This window comes from Chroicocephalus ridibundus, chromosome 11 (assembly GCF_963924245.1).
Source record: "Chroicocephalus ridibundus chromosome 11, bChrRid1.1, whole genome shotgun sequence".
NCBI lineage: Eukaryota > Metazoa > Chordata > Aves > Charadriiformes > Laridae > Chroicocephalus > Chroicocephalus ridibundus.
In genome coordinates this window covers 10288876-10306565 of record NC_086294.1, presented here as the reverse complement: position 1 = coordinate 10306565, position 17690 = coordinate 10288876, and the positions used below count along the sequence as shown (strand labels likewise).

The window sequence follows — 17690 nt, the reverse complement described above, 5'->3', positions numbered from 1 at the left end:
CTTCCATTAAGGCTTCAGAAAATGTCTTCCCTTTCTGCAGTCCTCCCTCTTGCCCCGAGAGTCACGGTTGCCACATCTGCGTGAAGTCTATCAGCTGCAAAGAGTCGAGTGCGCAGTAACAGCACGTGCCCTGGTGCATTGCACTACTGTCAGGAAAACACAGGGAGGGAGGAAAATCATTATTTGCCAAAAACCATAAAACCCCAGAAAAGCATTACACAAGGCCCCCAACTCTCCAACAGTCAAGAGCTCCTGCTGGGGGACTGCAGGATTTTACAGTTTCATTTAATAGTTTCAAAGAGAATTGTTGCTCTGTTGGGAACCACCTTCAATCTGTTCAATGATTAAAAAAAAAGCAAAGCAAACAATGTCCTTCCCACTTCCCCAAAACTCAAAAAAGAAACAAACAACCCCCTCAGAAAAGCTGGGGCAAGCAAACGAGAGAGAAATAAGATAACACAGCTTTTAACAGCCTATTGCTTTGCAGCTGTTCACATTCTGGCTACTTTCCAGAGTTAGTTTGATGATCTTCTGCCAGGAAAAAAAGAAGTCCTTCAAACCTAGAATTTGATGAGGACATTATTTCTCAGCAAAGTAAATGAATATCCAGGTCTGGGATTTAGTGATGGGACTGCCACCTGCATCAATTTAAGGGCCAGTGGTCTTCACCAAGACCCTGGCAGATTCGAGTGATCTCCTAGTGGTGGGAGATCTGTGTTTTCAACTGGTGATAAAGGACAAAGAGGACTTTGGTCTTCTGAGAAGTCTGACACCACAACTGACAGGTGGAGATGTGAAGTTGAATTGGTGCCTGGCTAGTGGGGAGCAAGCTGGACGTGCTAAGAACTGACACTAACAGGGTTGTGTCAAAGTTTGGCTTTGTTGTATTGGCTGTCAGATCCCTGTCCCATAGGAGAGCTCACGGGGAAGGAGTATAAAATAAGCACAAACTGGTGCAGGGGACAATGACAGGGAAGAAATACTACCCCTGAGCTGATGGATGCATTATAAAGTGTTCAGAGGCACTGACGGGCATTCCCGAGGCTGTGACTTCTACCTAGGAGTCTCAGATTAACTCCGTGGAGGAAAGATGCTGTGTCAGAGTCCTGCAACAAACACATAGCATCACCATGTGTCACCCAGAACATCACCTCATACAGCCAAGTACAGAGATGCCCTGAAGCACAGGTTTGGGTTACAGCAAACTGAAAGGGGTGAGAAGTAATTTTTTCCTTTCTTAAGTAAGTATGGTCATCAATTAGCCAAACTCTGGGACTGGTACAGTCTGGGGTTCCTTCTGCCCTTATGTTACACCTCAGCTTCTTATCATGCATTAACTGGTTCTTCTTTTACCTTGAGCTGTGAAGGAGCAACCGATGGTTCATTTCATGTTGTTGTACCCTAGGATTCTTTTTACACCCTGCGCTTTTAACATATGCTATTTAAAGGTTACGGGAGGAATTGTTGGCAAATGGTAGATGACAGGTTGCCGAAACATGATAAAAGAGCAAGCGTTTCCACTGAGAGATTGAAGAGGCAGGGAAGGAAAGAGGGGAGAATCTGTAGACAATCTGTGCCAATCTTTACTAGGTTGGAAGACCCCTGTTTAGATGCAGAGTGTGCAAGGCAAGGCTGACAGACTGTCTCGCTTGCCTGGGGTGCAGGAAGGCTACAGAGTGAAACCCCGTTTTGCTCTGCCCTCGCTCCACCCTGAAGGCGGTTGATGCTTTTGGGGAAGAGCTGCCCAGCTGCCTCGCGGGTAGCTACATTAGTCTGAGGACTAATTCTCTGGACGACTAGCTCAGAAGGAGATTTCCATAGCGTAGATGTCTCAAATTAAGTAAAACAAATCTTCTAAGATTTGCAAAGCCACTTAGCAAACCACTAGGACAATCTGCTGCCAATCTACAGCCTAGGGACGGGGAGGGAATTTTTTCCTTCTTCATCCTTTCCTCGACCCCTTGGGAAATGGCCCTTAGTGGTCATTTCAAAGTGCCACTGTGACTATGTGGGCAATAGTCAGTTCCCATTGATTCAAAAGGTCATTTTTACTTTCTCATGAGATCTTCACCCTGCAGAATGGCTGCCCTTGAGCCTGGGATGAATTATGACTAATGACCAACAGTGATTTCATCGTTAGACTTCCACCTCTCCTAGGGCTGTACTGAAACAAAACAAGGGAATTGTAAATTAGTGATACCCAGCTGGCTACGCAGTTAGCAAGATGAATGGATGTGGCCTGTCTCCACCCATCCCCTGCTTTGTAGGATTCGGGTGGTCCATCCCTCTCATCGTTGTTTGTCTGGGGAGCAAATCCAAGCTTCCCACAGGTGAACAGGCACTGGTCAAGAACACAGGCCTCAGCCTCTTCTTCAGACGACTTCTGTTTTGAATATTATATTTTGACTTGTGAACCCTGAGGAATTCAGATCTCAGGGCGGAGGAAATGTTGGAGGAGGTCAGGCGAGTTGTGCTCTCTCTGTGTTACTCGGAGCAGCAAATAGCACGCGTTCCAGGGCAACATCTGATTTTCTGCTTTTACGAGGCAGATGTTTAGGATAAGTGATCTGCTGTTTATTTTAATTGCCATCTTCCAATCCTCCTTCCTACGTGCGTGCACACATTCGGAGACCATAAATAAGGATTCTTCAGATTATGCTGTTATTTGGGTAGCCAGCCCTGTCTTCCATCTGGGCCGGGCCAGGGCTGTGTGCTGCAAACGCAGTTCCCCTTGCACATCAGTTTTACAGTGGTGTAAATCAATTAGGTCTAATTCCTTTCTCAATGACACTAGCATAAATCTGAAATCGCTCCACTGACGTCAGCGCTGTAATGGCAGTGTAAGGGAAAGTTAGACTCCCTTGACTTCAGAATGTTGCTGCTGATTTACACCAGAACAAGAGCAAAAGTAGTTGGGCTCAGCATGTCCTAGCACTGTGTTACTGAACGGCAGGCTGGGCTTTGCTCTGGGATACAGTGGTGACGATGGAGAGCAACTCCATGGATTTTGCTGGCATTAAGTTGATGGAAATGGGTTGTACCTTCACCACAGTTTGGGTCTCAAAGAACTCCATGCAGTGAGTCATTAATGAAAAGAAAGGATAAACCAATGCTCCCGTGTAAAGTGATTAGTCCCATTGCCTGTCACTGTTCCAGGAGCGTCGTACAGGGATGAGTCTGACCATTTGGATTGTGTTGTGATGATGATGATGATGGTGGAGAGCAAGGCAGCTGGACCCTCATATCTTTATGGGCACCAGGCAGGTGTCCATGGGGGAACCGGTGGTCCTAGCTGAAGACAGAGGGGCACATGGAGGGTCTGCCCTTGCAACCAGTGCTAAGAGCTAGTCTGGAGGGGTGGGAATGCTGGCTGCACTTTTCTCCTCCAAGAGGACACAAGTAGTTGTAGGCATTCTGTGCTGGCAGCATTCAGGGTGTTAATCCTCACTCCCTTGTGTCTCTAAATTTTCCCGTCTTGTCTCTAAAGGGCCAGAAGTGAAAGCCTGGCTGTAAAAGGGGTGCTGGCCCCTCTCTCTGCTCTGCTGCGGCTTCAGCCTGCGGACTGAGCATTAAGCAGAAGGAGATGAGAAGTGGATATTTCCTCTTGAAGCTGTAGGGCTTCACAAACAACCTTGCTGTTTGGAGAGACTTTGGGAAGGATGGCCTGGATTTCTGGTGGATGCTCTTCTGGCGGCTAGAGAGCCCAGTGGTCATCTCAGAGTCCATCAGCCTTGCTCCATTAAAGCCAGTGGAGACAAGCTGATTTACACCCCTCTTCTGTTGGCATCTGGCCAATCCCTTAATTGTTCATAAGTGACTTTCTCTTTTAATAGCACACGTTTGCTCTGAGTGGCTCGGTTTGTACACAGTGAAACGCAGCCATGTGTGGCATAACTGCTTTAAAGCCAGTGAGTCACAACAGGGTCCATGTGAACCACGAGGTAGCCTGGAGGTGCCACAGAGGAGGACGGGGCTGTGGGTGTCCCAGGGAACTCAGCCCTCACCTTCTATCTTTTTTAAAAAAGCTGAGACCATGCTTTACCCTCTCTCAGCCTCCTCCATGCTGGCAGAGGTGGGAGGTAGCAGGAGAACCTCAGAAACCAGAGAACTGCAGAGAACTTCCCTTCCCACTTCTCATCCAAGGGTCCCACCACAGCTATCATTGTCAGACAGGAGAAATAAACCCATTTTCCATGCTCCTGGCCCCAGGGAGTCCCAGCTGGGTGCACGAACTGGTTCCCACATCCATGCTGTACAGCCATGGGGATGCGTGGCTGCTCTGAGCTCCAGACAGGGGTTTCGGCAGCCCAGGCTGTACGTGTGACCCTCGGCAGCTCGGAGGTCCCTCACTCACAGTCACCTCCTTGTCCACACACTCGGCCGGAAGGTGGCCCTGTGGAGATGAAATGGGAGCTAAGGGAGCATGGCCCCAGTTTTCCCACCCGTTTTGTTCTCACTAGCGGTAAATAACTCAGCCGATGCGTTCGCTGGCGGGGAGCGGCAGAGTTTACCAGTCAGGAAACAAAACCATGATTATTGCCATAGAAACTGAAGCTTGAATGTGAAGCTCATCCAACAGGGCAGCAGGGAGAGATCATTGGACTTCTGTCTCCTATCAAAACTCATGTGCATGGCTTGGATTTGGAATACCAGAAAGTCACTATTATAATAATTGTGTCATAAAATATCCAGATATCAAGAAACATTGACTTCTTTTGGGTTCCTAGGAAGAACTGAGCCAGGCCCTGGCCTGTGAGGGATGAGGGTGGTTAGTAGCACCGCTGCAAAGAGCAAAGCTCTTTCCAATTAGGAAAGGAGGCAATTAAATCACAGGAGCTGAGGGATGCGGAGTCAGAAACATAACCTTGCTCTGCTTCATGGCTCCCTTTCCTGAGTGCAGAGGTGCAGTTTGTTTAGAGACTTCCCTCCTCCTTCCCATTTGAACTCGTTACAACAGCGGCTTTGCTCTGGGAGCTTACGGCATGGTTGAAGTTTCCTTGTAAGCTTACAAGCTCCATCTATAGGATAGTCGAAGAAGAGCCCTTTGGCTTCCCGCTGATGAAAAAAGGGCAGAGAAGCTTCACTTAGAGATTCCAGTTTTGTTCTGGAAAACCTCCAGCATGCTTAGCATACCACATTGCAGAAAGTCACTGATTTCATCCTCGTTACTTCATATTTGGGTATAGCTTTCCTCTCCGGTTAAACCGTCTGTCCTCGGTCCCAGGACTGTGGAAATTGCTGGAGTCGTGGAGCTGCTGTTATTCCACACGGGAAATCTCAGGGATTTTCTAAAGAGCTCCTGAGCTGCAAGATTTCTGGGCTACAGCTGTGATGCCTTTAGGTTCTGATAGCCCACAGTGCCCCACGTACAAAAGTAAACAGTAGCGATTAACATGTCCAAATTGTGTAAATACAGCTGATTTAGCAAATCAGTTTCTCTTTAGCTTGGTGTTTAATGATTGCCAGCCCCAGCCCACACTTCACTGCACAGGCTGCACCAGCAGAAGTAACGGCAGTCCACGGGGCTGGTTTTAAGGAGGAAACACAAAAGGTGAAAGACTTTTCTGCCTCCTTTTGTGCAAAGTAGAATCCTTCTTGGCAATAAGGTGCGGTACAGACTGGGACTGTGTGTGTTTCCGAAGGAAGGAAAGGAAGGAAAGGAAGGAAGGAAAGGAAAAGAAGGGAAGGAGGGAAGGAGGGAAGGAGGGAAGGAAGGAAGGAAGGAAGGAAGGAAGGAAGGAAGGAAGGAAGGAAGGAAGGAAGGAAGGAAGGAAGGAAGGAAGGAAGGAAGGAAGGAAGGAAGGAAGGAAGGAAGGAAGGACATACTTTGCAGGGCAGACGGAATGTGAGTGGATTTTTTTAAAGAGGTGATGGCAACTGACGCTGTGTCAAATCCTCTCTCTCATGTTGGAACTTCATCTTTGATTTGCACAAGAATTACAACTTCATTTTGGATACCCAGAATTCTTCTGGGAGAGGCATTGTGTCCCCAAAGAACGGATATGTTTTTTTCCTTTCTGCAGATCCATTCTGCTTTTAAATGCTGTTTTCTCCCTGCACGTGCACAGACCATAACCTTTGACATGTACTTATTAAAATATCACTTTCAAATAAATAAAAGCACAGGCATATCCAGTACTCGTTCCTTTCCCTATCTCAAGATTAATTTCCCATTTTTCCATCTAACGTGTCTGTCATTCGGGTATCTCCATAATCAAAAAAAAGCCCTCTTTCTTCCCTTTTATAGATTCACAGATATTAAAGTCTGAAAGAAATGTGTTCTCGCCTCCTGGGCAGCTGACCTGAGTGTGTATGTAGAGTTGCACCTGTTTATTCCAATTATTTCATGCAAAGAAGCTTTGCTTTTTGGTAGCTATTGCGGGAAAATCATTGCTCGGGTACTAAAGCACCCAGGTGTCCAGGGGTGCAACCCCTGCCCGATGCCTCGGTCGATCGTCCCCCTCACACAGCTCAGGAACGCAGTGGCACTGTAGGAACATCACTGCAGGACGTGGGGGCAGAAGCTCACCCACCCCGGGGAGGTGCAGTGGTGGCATGCGGTGGCATGTGTGGGCAGGGCACCACCGGGCATGGGGAGAGCGGGGCTGCTCCTGGTGCTCGTTCATCCACTGGCTCCTTTGGGGAGGTGTTCGACAGCAGCTGGGGAGGGCGCCTGAAGGCTAAGATAGAGCCAGTGGACATGGTTGTGCACCAGGCAGGACCAGCGCCTCCTGGGGAAGTGTAATCTCTCTCCTGGCTTCAGCGTCTGAATCCCTCCTCTACCCCAACATCTGCCATGCTAAACTGATGGGTTTTGTCTTTCTCTGTCCCACAGAGATCCCTGGGTGTCCAGGAATGGTGGAGAGCTGAATGGGCTGACCTCTCTTCCTCACCATCCTGAGCTCATGAGGGCTCTGAAGAGATTGAGTGAGAGCATGGCCTTGCTTCTCTGAGCCTGGGGATGCTGTGGGAAGTGATTGCCTTGGCAAATGTCTTCATCCCAACCCATAGCCCATCGTGCATCACCTGAAGGAGAAGCTGATGAAGGATAACCAGAGGACCAGGAAAGGCTCTACTAGCCTCGGAGGACACAGGTGGGGGACCGGCACTAAGAGAGGCACTTTGCAGTAGTCACTGCGTGTGAAACCGGCTCTGGAAAGGAGCTACAGGAGCTCTGTCAACTGAAGGAGGTGAATATCCAAATCACCACAAAAGGTGCAGAGGGTTTTCCCTGGCACAGCATCCTCAGAAAGCACTTTCAAAAGGGAAGGGGGGTATCAGGACCACGTGGCTGTCTCCAGTGGCTGGTTTGGAAGAGGCACAGCAAGGTCACCGCCTTACGGCCAGGTCAGGAACCCAGCAGGACATGCTCACAGCCACCTGCCCACATGCCGGCTGGGGCTCCAGGCGGAACAGGAACCCGACCACGACCGAGAGAGAAGGAGCGTGGAAGATTGCTTTGACTTATTCTGTGCTTGTTTCTCCTTCTGGTGTCTTCTCTGTCTACCTCTTTTTCTCTCTAGGACTACGTGTACCACGTGCGGGGCCCAGACCCTCACCAACAGGCAGCAGTATTAGCCCAGGACAAACCCTGCCCAGTGCACGACCGTGCTGCCCAGTGCAGGGCTGTTGTTGGACGGGGCTGACATTGCACAGTACAGACGTGGCGTGGCCTTCCCTTGCTCCTTTATGCCAACAAATCTGCAACTGTAATGCCTGGACTTCAGACAGGAGAAAGGTTTGAAGCTGGCAATCCTGTTACTTGCAAGAAGTCGCATGCTAGCCACACTTGGGAGCCAAGTTTTAACACCTGAGCCCCAAAACATTATAGAGCAGCCGTCCCTCTCCTGTAGCTGTGAAATGGCCGTGCCGGCAGGCTGCACACTCGGCTCCTGCATCTTGGATTGTGAAAAGGTCGTTCAGCAGAGAAAGAGACAGAGATGGCGGGAGCGACAGGGGCTCAGGCAGAAAATAGTAGGAAAAACTGATTCAAAACCATAGGACAATGTGGTGTCCCAGCTGCGGACCATCGTGCCCAGCTGGGCAGCTGCAGGTCTCCGTTCACCCAGCTGCTCCCAGAGGCCTGGGCAAAACGTGCTGGTACCGAACTGTGCCGGGAGCCCCATCTCAGACCTTCTCCCTCGGGCTGCCAGCTGCAAACCCCCCCTCTTCCCTCATGTGCAATTGTATTTATTTATTTATTTTCTTGCTGCTTGATGCAAAGCTGCTAACAGAGCACCCTCCCCGCAAACATCCGCAGCCGGGAGAGGATGGAGAGAGGGATGCGTGCCGTGTCTGCGCGAGGGGAGTGGGCAAAGGGCAGGTGCGTGCTTCGAGGGGGCCGGATCCAGGCACACGCAGGGGGGGGTGCCTGTGAGAGAGGAGGAAAAGGCTGCAGTTGAACCAGAAATACTTTCCCTGCGGTGAACGTGCGATTTTGATCTTTCAGGAATTAAGAACGGGCTGGGCAAGCCTTTGTTGGGCAGGACAGCAGCGTAGCAGAGGGCTGCATAAGCTCTGCAGTGCCCCTCTGGCCAGATTTTCCCCGTGCAGGGTATGTGTCTCTGTGCAAGTTGCTTGCCCAGATCGCAAGGTGCTTGCCTAGATAGCAAGGTGCTTGCCCAGAGCTCCCAGCTGTCATGAAGCAAAATTACTGTGTGTACATCCCGGCTTTGGACACTCGCAGGGGGCCGTATGCCCAGCCAGGCAAGTTCCCACCAGAGGTTTAATACCTGTCAGCCTTTTCTGCTGTGTCCAAAAGAGATATCCGTGCACAGACCCATTTAACGCAGCCACTTTGAGACGGGCAGACACGAGCCTCTCTAGGCAGCGCTGTAACGGTTCATGCTCAGCCTTGGCTGTTCCGACCCATTTTGCTAAAAAACTGTCAGCATCTGCTCATGGTCAGGTATCCCGTTTTATGGAAAGCCTGCATGTCCTAGCGCAGAGGGGCACCATTTCTCTGGGACAGGGGGGCTCTCCCCTGCCCCGCTGTTCTCCTGCAGCTCCCACGCTCAGGATGGGGACAGGGTGCCCAGGCATCCCTTGGCAGGGCTCCCGGCTGCTCCAGGGGAGCCTGGCTTCTCCCATACCCTTCCCTCTGAGATGCCCCACCAAGGCTTTGTCCAAACCTGCTGAATGGAAATATTTCCCAACCAAAACCTGTTCCTCAGGAGATTCCTGGCTGGCTCTAGTCACTTATTTTGTACTGGAAACACTGCCGTTGGGATTAGTTTTCAGGTTAAAGACACGCATGGGATCGTTGTAGTTCTTTTTCTCACAAATCCTCTCGTGTGCGAGAGCAGGTTGCAGTAAGTGAAATGGATACACTTGCTCTGATAACGTGCCAGCGTGGCCCAAAAGCAGTGACCTGCTTATTGCTGATTGCTTCCTTGCAGAGTTGTAAGAGTTGGAGACAGAAGAGATGTGTTACAAATCCATCTGCCTATGACCCTTCAGGCTCGTTCCATGTATTACATTTACCGGTGGTGTGCTGGGTCTATTTATAAATGCCCTGACACCAGGGTTCTTGTGCTGTCCTTTGGGAGATTGCTCTGTATCCAAGTCAGGAGCTGCTACTAGTATTCCACCTGCATTTCCTCCTGAAAACTTCATTCCATTATTCCTAGTGATGCTCTTCAAATACCTGCTGCTCATGATGTCCCGGTCAGTCTCTACCACTTGACCTGTGCTCCTCTTTCCTCCTCCAAGAACCTCTCTGGCTCCCTGATCGCTGCTGCTCCCTGTCTTTTCCGTAGCTCGGCACAGAATGAGCCGGTTTGTTAATTCAGCTGGTTTGTCAGGGATCCCTACCCACTGGTGGAGCAGCCGGGATCTCCGGCAATGCCCGGTCTCCCCAGTGGTTGTGGAGCTGCTCTCCCTCATTGCAAAGCACGTGGGATGCAGGAACGGGGCAGGCACAGAGATGTGTCTGAAAGCGGACCCGTGTGGCAATGAGCACAATGACCCGTGTGGCAATGGAGCCAGCGCCTGCTGGGGACAGCACGTGGCAAAGTCTCCATCCCAGCAAAGCCCAGGCTGAGCAATGGAGGCGGGTGATGCTCCAGTATCACCTGCGCAGCTGTACTGGGGATCGGTGGGGGGCAGAGGCAGGGAGCTATGGTCTGTCCTGCCTGGAAATCGTATCCGTGAGCTGGGGCCGCAGCTCCGCAGGGAGGGAGCCCCCCGAGCAGCGCGGGGGCTCGGCAGGCTCAGGGACACGTGGAGCGCTTGCTTGGGGAGTCTTTGTGTACAGCTCGGCTGGAGCACCGTTGTGATTGTAAAAGAGCTCTGTTCTTCTCACCGAACAAATTGTTCCTACAAATAAAAGAATGAAAAGTCCTCCTCTCCCCACTCTTCTTTTTTACGCTATTCATCGAGCGGCGCCAGAGGAAGGGATGGTGGGAGCAGAGTGGCTGTGCTCCCACGGGGGCCAGGGCAGGTCGTGGGGAGGCGCCGGGGCTACCCGGGGCAGAGGCTGGATGCAGGCAGGATAGCCAGGGGAAGCCAAAGCACAAAGTGCACCAGAGCAGGTTGCAGGGCCTCTCCACGAAGCTTGCCGATGGGTGACGGGTTGCAGTATCTGCAGGCACTGTGGGAATGGGGCTGTGGGACAAGGCTAGAGAGGAGCTGAGGAGCAGCAAGGCAGTCCGTGTGGGTACCAGTCCTGCAGGTGCTGTGGAGCAGAGCAGGAGAACAGGTCAAAGAAACCGAGGAGGAGAATAAAAGACAAATGAAAGAGGGTGCTGAGTCTCCCAAGCGTTTCACAGGATGACAACAGAGGAATCTGGAGTCTCCTGCTCCAGTGTGTGGTCCCGAGGGCTGGTTCTTCGCCCAAACTTTGCATCAGTGACAGAGCAGAAGGCTCCTTAAACCCTCCCCTCCGTCCCCAGCTGTTCTCCCCAGTGACGTGGGGCAGGGTGGCAGTGACAACATTACAGCTTTTCAGAAGCAATTGTCAGGGGAAGAATTTGGCCCCCAAACAACGGAAGAATCAAAATGACACATTTCCAACAGAATGCCTGATGAGACAATTAATCATCCCAATCTAAAACATTGGAGGGCCTGGAGTGCCCTAATGCATAAAAATGTTGGAGGCAGTGGTTGCGCTATGTCTGTCAGCAGCCTGTTCTCTGGCTGCCGGTGAGCGTGGGGCTTTCGGCATCACTCACACCGCAGGTCCCCTCGGCATGGGCACCCGTCCGCTGGTGGGACCTGCACGCAGAGCTGCCAGGGGAACTCGGTATGTCTTTTATCAAGGAACAGAGACAGCCTTGAACTCCTGCATAACTGCATGCAGGCCTACATGGTGCCATACCTCCGTTTTTTAGTGTGACTGCGAACCACAAAACCTCAGCATCTCTTCCCTGCTTTCTAAGGACGTTTCCAAAGTCACTTATGGCTCAGCCGCTTATGTGCTGGCCACACGCAGACCCAAGTACCTACACATCCACATTAGAGAGGCTTGTCTAACCTCTGCAGGCCCCCAGCAAGTTAACGGGGTGGATTTTCTCCATCTCCCAGACTTTGTATCTGGCTTTACTGAGCTCTGGGGTCAGCCCTGGGTTTTGGGACTGGATAAATTGTGAGCCTTATTTGCCAAGAGCACACGCAACACCACTGCCTGCAGACATCCCAGGATAATTGTGTCCAAATATCTTTCTAAAGTTCCTAGAGCTTTAAAGCAATCCGGAGAAAAGAGCCGTGAGGAGATTATTGCAGCACATAACTGCAATAAACCTTTTCTTCATCCTTTCATGGTTAGAGGTATGAACATGAATTATGGCAACTTAAACCTCTTGAGAGCAGCCTGTAAAATCGCTTTCCCAAATGGCTGGTAAAGAACCTCGTTAAGCTAAGATGTCAGCGCTCGCAAATGCTGCTGTCTGAATGGAGCTATTTTACGAGTCAGTTTAATCCTTCCAGGAATCAGACGACCCCTTTCCACCCACACCGAGCAGCAGATTCCCCCTTTGCTCCTTGTTTTCTGACCTGTTTGTTCATTCGAGGCTCTGGCACCGTCACCTCTTGCAGCAGATGAGATGCCTCATAACTTGCAAATGTAAACAGGTTAAAAAACTCCCCATCTGGTTAACTTTCATGCTACCTGGCAAATGGCAGAGGCTACAGAGAAGTCGGAGGCTTTTCGTGGGCAGCCAGCAGCAAAACAGGAAGGAAAGAAATCTTCGCTTGCTCCAGCTGCAACTTTTAGGGTGGTTTTGTCAGCTGCCTCGCAAGCAGGGCTCCCCGTCCCCAGAAACCCTTGTGGGACGGCTTCCTGCAGTGCCCTTTTGCTTCTGGGCGTGGATTTTCCTGGAGGAATGAGGAGGACTGGGGGGACCGTGCCCTCAAGGGTGGCTCAGTTCCCCCACCGACCCGAGAGCCACGGTCCCTCCCAGCCGCAGCCACGTCTTCTCATTCAACGGTCCTCCATCTCTTAGCATCCTTTTAAAAATCCAGGTACCGTCCCTGCGTTATATGCCTTCTGGAGGATGCGTCCCTTCCCCGGTCATGCTTCCCTGGCCGGACACCAGCCCGAAGGGTGCTGCTGCCGTGGCACCGATGTTATTCCTGAGCCTCTTCGGACAGCCCCCCCGCCCCAGCGGGCGCCGCTCTGCCTTCCCGAGGCAGAAGCTGATTTCTGGGTCTCCCAGACACATTTGCTTCTATAGGCACAAATCCCAGTAAATGTTGGATTAAATAACTTCGTGTTGCTAATTTACCATAATTTTTATTACTATGGGAGAACGTTTAAATCCCAGATGCTCTGTTTTGGTCTCCATGGAAATTGGTAGAAGGGGTCACCTTTCGATTGCAGAATCCTGATGCTGAGGGGAATGGTTTTGCCTCATCGGCTGGGGAAGTGATGGGGGCTGGGTTATTTGTCTGCTTTTCTTTTTGTACGTGTCTGTCAGTGAAATTCATAATGAAAATGTGAATCTGCACAGACCAGGCTGTCATCCGACAGCAGGAAACGAAAAACAGGAAGAAGGGGTGTTACAGAAATGGAAATTACGGTAATTAAAACACAAAAAATAACAGCAAAATATATCCGGGCATTACAAACGCCAGGCTGGTTTATCGATGCTGCTGCTCTAAAGGCTATTGTGACTGGAAACTGAAAGAATAGAGAAATATCTAGTGCTGTTGTTAACCATTAACTATTTTGCTGCTGGTCTTGACGGCAGCCTGCCTAGGGAGCCTGTGTTTTTCAGAGTTAATCCTCATTCAGAGCCCACCCAAGCCAATGGACAGGCTGCGCGAGCGTCCAGGGCTGCAGGTGACTATTAACTGGTGTTTGCAATGGCAACAGCAACCAGGCAACTGAAGCTCCACGGCTCTGGGCATCGCACCAGCCGTGGGGGAAAGGTTCTGGTCCTGCAAAGCTCAAGATCTTAATAAGTAAGAGGGGGTCAGTAGGAGAATAAAAGATTGGCAGAGGGGACATCCCAGGGGTAGCAAACAGCATCTAAGTGCATACCCTGGTTGGGCAGAGGTCAGCTAAACGTCAGGAAATTATGACTATCCTATGCTAGGATAAACTGCCTCTCTAGGCGGGCTATTTTTCTACCAAGATTACAAAAGCGCTTTGGAGTAGCTCAGCCGGAGACATCTGCATCTGGTCAGACAAATCCTGCCCCCTCGCTCTGCTCTCCGCAGCCTTTTTTTCAATGGCCCTGCATTGGTTCAGTAATGGGGACCTGGCTCTACAGCAGAGGTGCATTTCGCCCCGGGGTGCTGCCTTCCCAGGGCAGGGAATCCAGCAGTGCCCTGCTCTGGGGAACTGCACGTTCCCGTCCGCATCCCTGCACGCCCCTGGCTGCTCTGCAAGCCCGGCCGGAGCATCAGCTGCTGCCTCTTGCCAGAAACATGTGCAAAAATTGTAGAACCAGAAAGCAATTGCACAACAAGCACCAAGCTTACAAAGGCAGATTTTTTTGGGGGAAGGTTCTGTTGTTGTTTTTTTTTTTTTAAAATGGGGATTATTTGCCATCTTTGAAAAATCATTTCAGATGTTTCTTTTTAAAAAACAAATGTCACATCTCTATTGCCACATTCTTCCCCTTCCGCTTCTAACGCGGAGTACACTGACCCACCGACTGTTCCACTTTCTCCTACCCTCCGTCAGCTGGAGAAGTTTTGGAGCTATTTTTTTTTTAAACAATGAAGGAGGGGGAGGGGAAAAATGAGAACCCTTGGCTTCATCTAGACAAGTGCATTCAGGGACAAAGTAAACGAAGAGGAAATTAAATTTTTCAGTTTTCTTTTATCATCAAAACCAAAGCAAAATGAATGCGTCAATCCAAAATTAAGTTTGCCACGTTTCAGAGATACCCCTATGAAAGTGTAATCAGAAACGACAGGTTTTTGGAGAAAAAGATGGTTTTGATGGAATCTGACTCTTTGATCCCCAAAATTGTCACTAACCAGAGTTAAATGGCACGTCCAGCTCTCCATCCTGTGGCTGTAGCTGTGTACTTCACGTTGGTTCTTGTACAAACTCCAGATGGTTTTGGTAAACGGCTTGAGAACCCTCCTTGGCAGTCGAGCCCTCATGCCGCACAGAGTCATAGAGTCAGAGTCATAGAATGGTTCGGGTTGGAAAGGACCTTAAAGATCACCTAGTTCCAACCCCCTGCCATGGGCAGGGACACCTCCCACCAGACCAGGTTGCTCAAAGTCCAGTCCAACCTGGCCTTGAACACCTCCAGGGATGGGGCAGCCACAGCTTCTCTGGGCAACCCAGGCCAGTGTCTCACCACCCTCACAGTAAAGGCTTTCTTCCTAACATCTAATCTAAATCTCTCCTCTTTCAGTTTAAAACCGTTACCCTTTGTCCTATTGCTCCACTCCCCCATAAAGAGTCCCATCAGTGTGATTTTTGGCAGGTCAGGAGGAAGAGAGGGAGCTCTTGCTCACCCTCCTGTGCTGCCACCGGCACCCCAGCCTCTGATGCATCCCAGGTGCACCCTGCAGCAAGCCATGGGATAATGGCAGAGAAGTTACGCTGGGTTTGCCGATGGCTGGGGGGATGGAGGGCTCCGAGCAGCCCGGTCGGCCGTGGTGGCTCCAGGGCAGCACCTGTTGCTGTTGAAGCTGTGCTCAGTGCAGGGGGCTCAGTGCTATTTTTGGAGCGTGCTTGAGGGCAGGAAGGATTAGCATGCCCCAAATGCAGAAGAGCCGGGCTTGTTATGAACAGAGAGGGCTCAGCTTTGCTCAGCAACAAGGTCTGCCGCAGCTTGGGGCAGGAAGGGATAACCTGGACCTCCTTGGGCATGGAGCAAGTCGGGAGCAAGATGCTCAGAACTCACCACCGACAGCAATGGGGACAATTATGGCACGTTTGCAGCAATCCTGGGATGGCTGAAAAGTGCCGGCCAGAGGCTGAAGCTTCTCTACTCACACGATGCTGAGCAGAGTGTTCTGCATCTACACCAGACTGGGGTACAGGAGAGAGACACAACCCCTAGATGGGGGCTTGAGGGAGGGAAGTGGGAAGAAGAGACGCTTTTTCTAGGATCAGGAGGTTGACTGAAAAGGGGCAGTCATTTCACAGATCAGAAAAACCAACAGAGGAACTTTGCAGGAGAGGATTTTCTTGTGGGTAGGAGCCAGATCATGTGGTGGCACCCATTGGATGCCAGAGGAGCTCCAAAGCTGACACCCTTAATAAAGATAGATACACCGGCAGGGCAAGTCCCTGGAAAGCTTTCAAAGAGTGTTGTTTTCATCCTGCTGCAAACATGCCACTTCTTCTGCCACCTGGAGCCCCGACTCTGCCGGCAGCCTCCCCTCTCTCTCTGGGTGCTGCAGGGAGTGGGGACCATTAGCCCACAAGATGCTCGTGCCAAGTCCTGAAGCCTCATCAGCGCTACTTTCCGTGTGGATAGGGCATTCTCCACCTCTTGGGCCCCCAGCAGCTGAGGTGCGTTTCTCCCAGCCAAAAGCATTGCTCAAAAAGGGATGGATAAAACATAGCACCAGTGAGACCAACAAAGGCAGTGGGGTTGGGCAAAGGAGATGAAGCAGGCACGGGGAGGCTGAAAGCAAAACAGTTCTGAGGCAAATGCCCTGAAACCTCAGGAGAAGCCCATGGTTCTGGTTCTGTCCCCATTTTCTTCTTCTCTGTAATTGATTTATAAGATGTACTTGTATAATGGATGCACACCCAGAAAAAATAGTGGCCACCGCTCCACAGCCCTGCAATGCAGTGCTGGCGGGGTGATAGAAGCAGCCAGGTTTATCTGCAAGATGCCTCTGCAAACGTGTCACGGGAAAGATTTCAGCAGATGCAGAGCTGGGGAATCACAACTGCCGCACTTCGACTTCAGCACATGGAGAAATCCGGGATACTTCTCGGGAACAAGAGAACAAGCCTGTCCCCAGAATAGAAATGAACACCCATTTCATTAGCTAAGACTTCCCTGTGCTTATTTAAGCATCGATTCCTGTGGTGGTTGCGCGCTGTATAGCGCTGATTAACAATTACAGAATGTACCAGACCAGCATCTCCACGGCACAGCTGGGGATTGCGGAGCCGACCGGGGCGATGCCGTGTCAACCTGACGGCTGCATCTCCAAGGTTACTTTTAATCGGAAACCACTTGCTGGATAACTTTGGAGGAAGCAAACATGTTTTTAAAGTCTGTTTTTTTTCTTTGCTGTGAATTCCTCTTAGCTCAGCACTCCATAGCTGCCTGATGGAGCAACTGCCTGAGCGGTACCTCCCTTTCTAACTCTGTTTTGTCTTCTTGCTCTTCTCCTTCTAGCGGAGGATGTATTTCCTCAAAGCCCACCCACACCTCCATTTCTTTGCCACAGGCCGCAGAAGGAGCCTTCCAGCTCAGTGTTGATCCCTGCAGTCTTCTACATAGCTGGTGAGAAGAAACAGTGTCTCTGTCTATTCATAGGCACATCCTCCAGGACATTTCATGTCCCCTCCTGCCCATCCAACGACATCTTAGGCGCTCCTGGTGCCAAACTCCACGCATTTGTCCTAAAAGCTGAAGAGGACCCATTTGGGGTTGATTTGTCCTGCCCATTGGGAGATGAGCTTCCAGATTCAGCCAGATGAGGGTATCAGAGAGCAATGCAAGGGGGGGCTTTCCTCCACCACGCTGCCTTCCTCCAGCCTTATCACCTTCCCAAGGCTGGGGAGCCAGCCTGTTCTGTGCAGCCTAATGGCTCCCCTGAATGAATTTGGATCAGCTTAAAATACAGCATGGCTCTCTGGGTTTGAATCCTGCTCTATTATTAACTTGGCTGAGGAACAGGAAAATCTTGTGCATTTGCCAGGGCTTGCTCACTTTGTGTGTTCCCCATCTTCCCCTGGGACATCAGGTGCCGCTATCAGGGACAGGATATTGGTGGCCTCAGTGCAAAGCTAGTGTCAAGTCCTCCTCTCCTACAAGCTGTCCTTGTCCAGAGAGGAGCCTCCATGCAGTACCAGAGTTGTTTCCTATCTCCCATCGGGCAGGGATTCGGACTGCAGGAGCCTGTATCCATGGAGGTTTGAGTGCGTGGAGGTCCCAGCAGCTCACTGAGTCCTCCTGGCCTGCCTGCAACACCGCTGCTGGCTGTGCTAATACTGCATGGGGAACGCTGGCATTCCCAGAAAGTCCAATAAAATAATGGCCTCATCACTATTCGTTCCTTCAGTGCGGACTCTCTTGTGCCCACATGAGTCCTAA

At 50.8% G+C, this 17690-nt stretch overlaps 1 protein-coding gene across 3 annotated transcripts in view; it reads left to right on the top strand.

Annotated features, from left to right (window-relative positions):
• ADRB2 (adrenoceptor beta 2) overlaps positions 1–17690 on the top strand; it is a 67558-nt gene that overhangs the window by 26450 nt on the left and 23418 nt on the right. The window contains exon 2 of one of the 3 annotated variants that reach the window (XM_063349543.1): positions 6836–10336. The exons of the other annotated variants lie outside the window; for them this stretch is intronic. Within the exon in view, the coding sequence (XP_063205613.1) occupies positions 6836–6870 (35 nt within the window). The 3' untranslated portion in view covers positions 6871–10336. Of the gene's footprint in view, positions 1–6835; positions 10337–17690 lie in introns of those variants that run through there. 3 annotated transcript variants of the gene reach the window in all.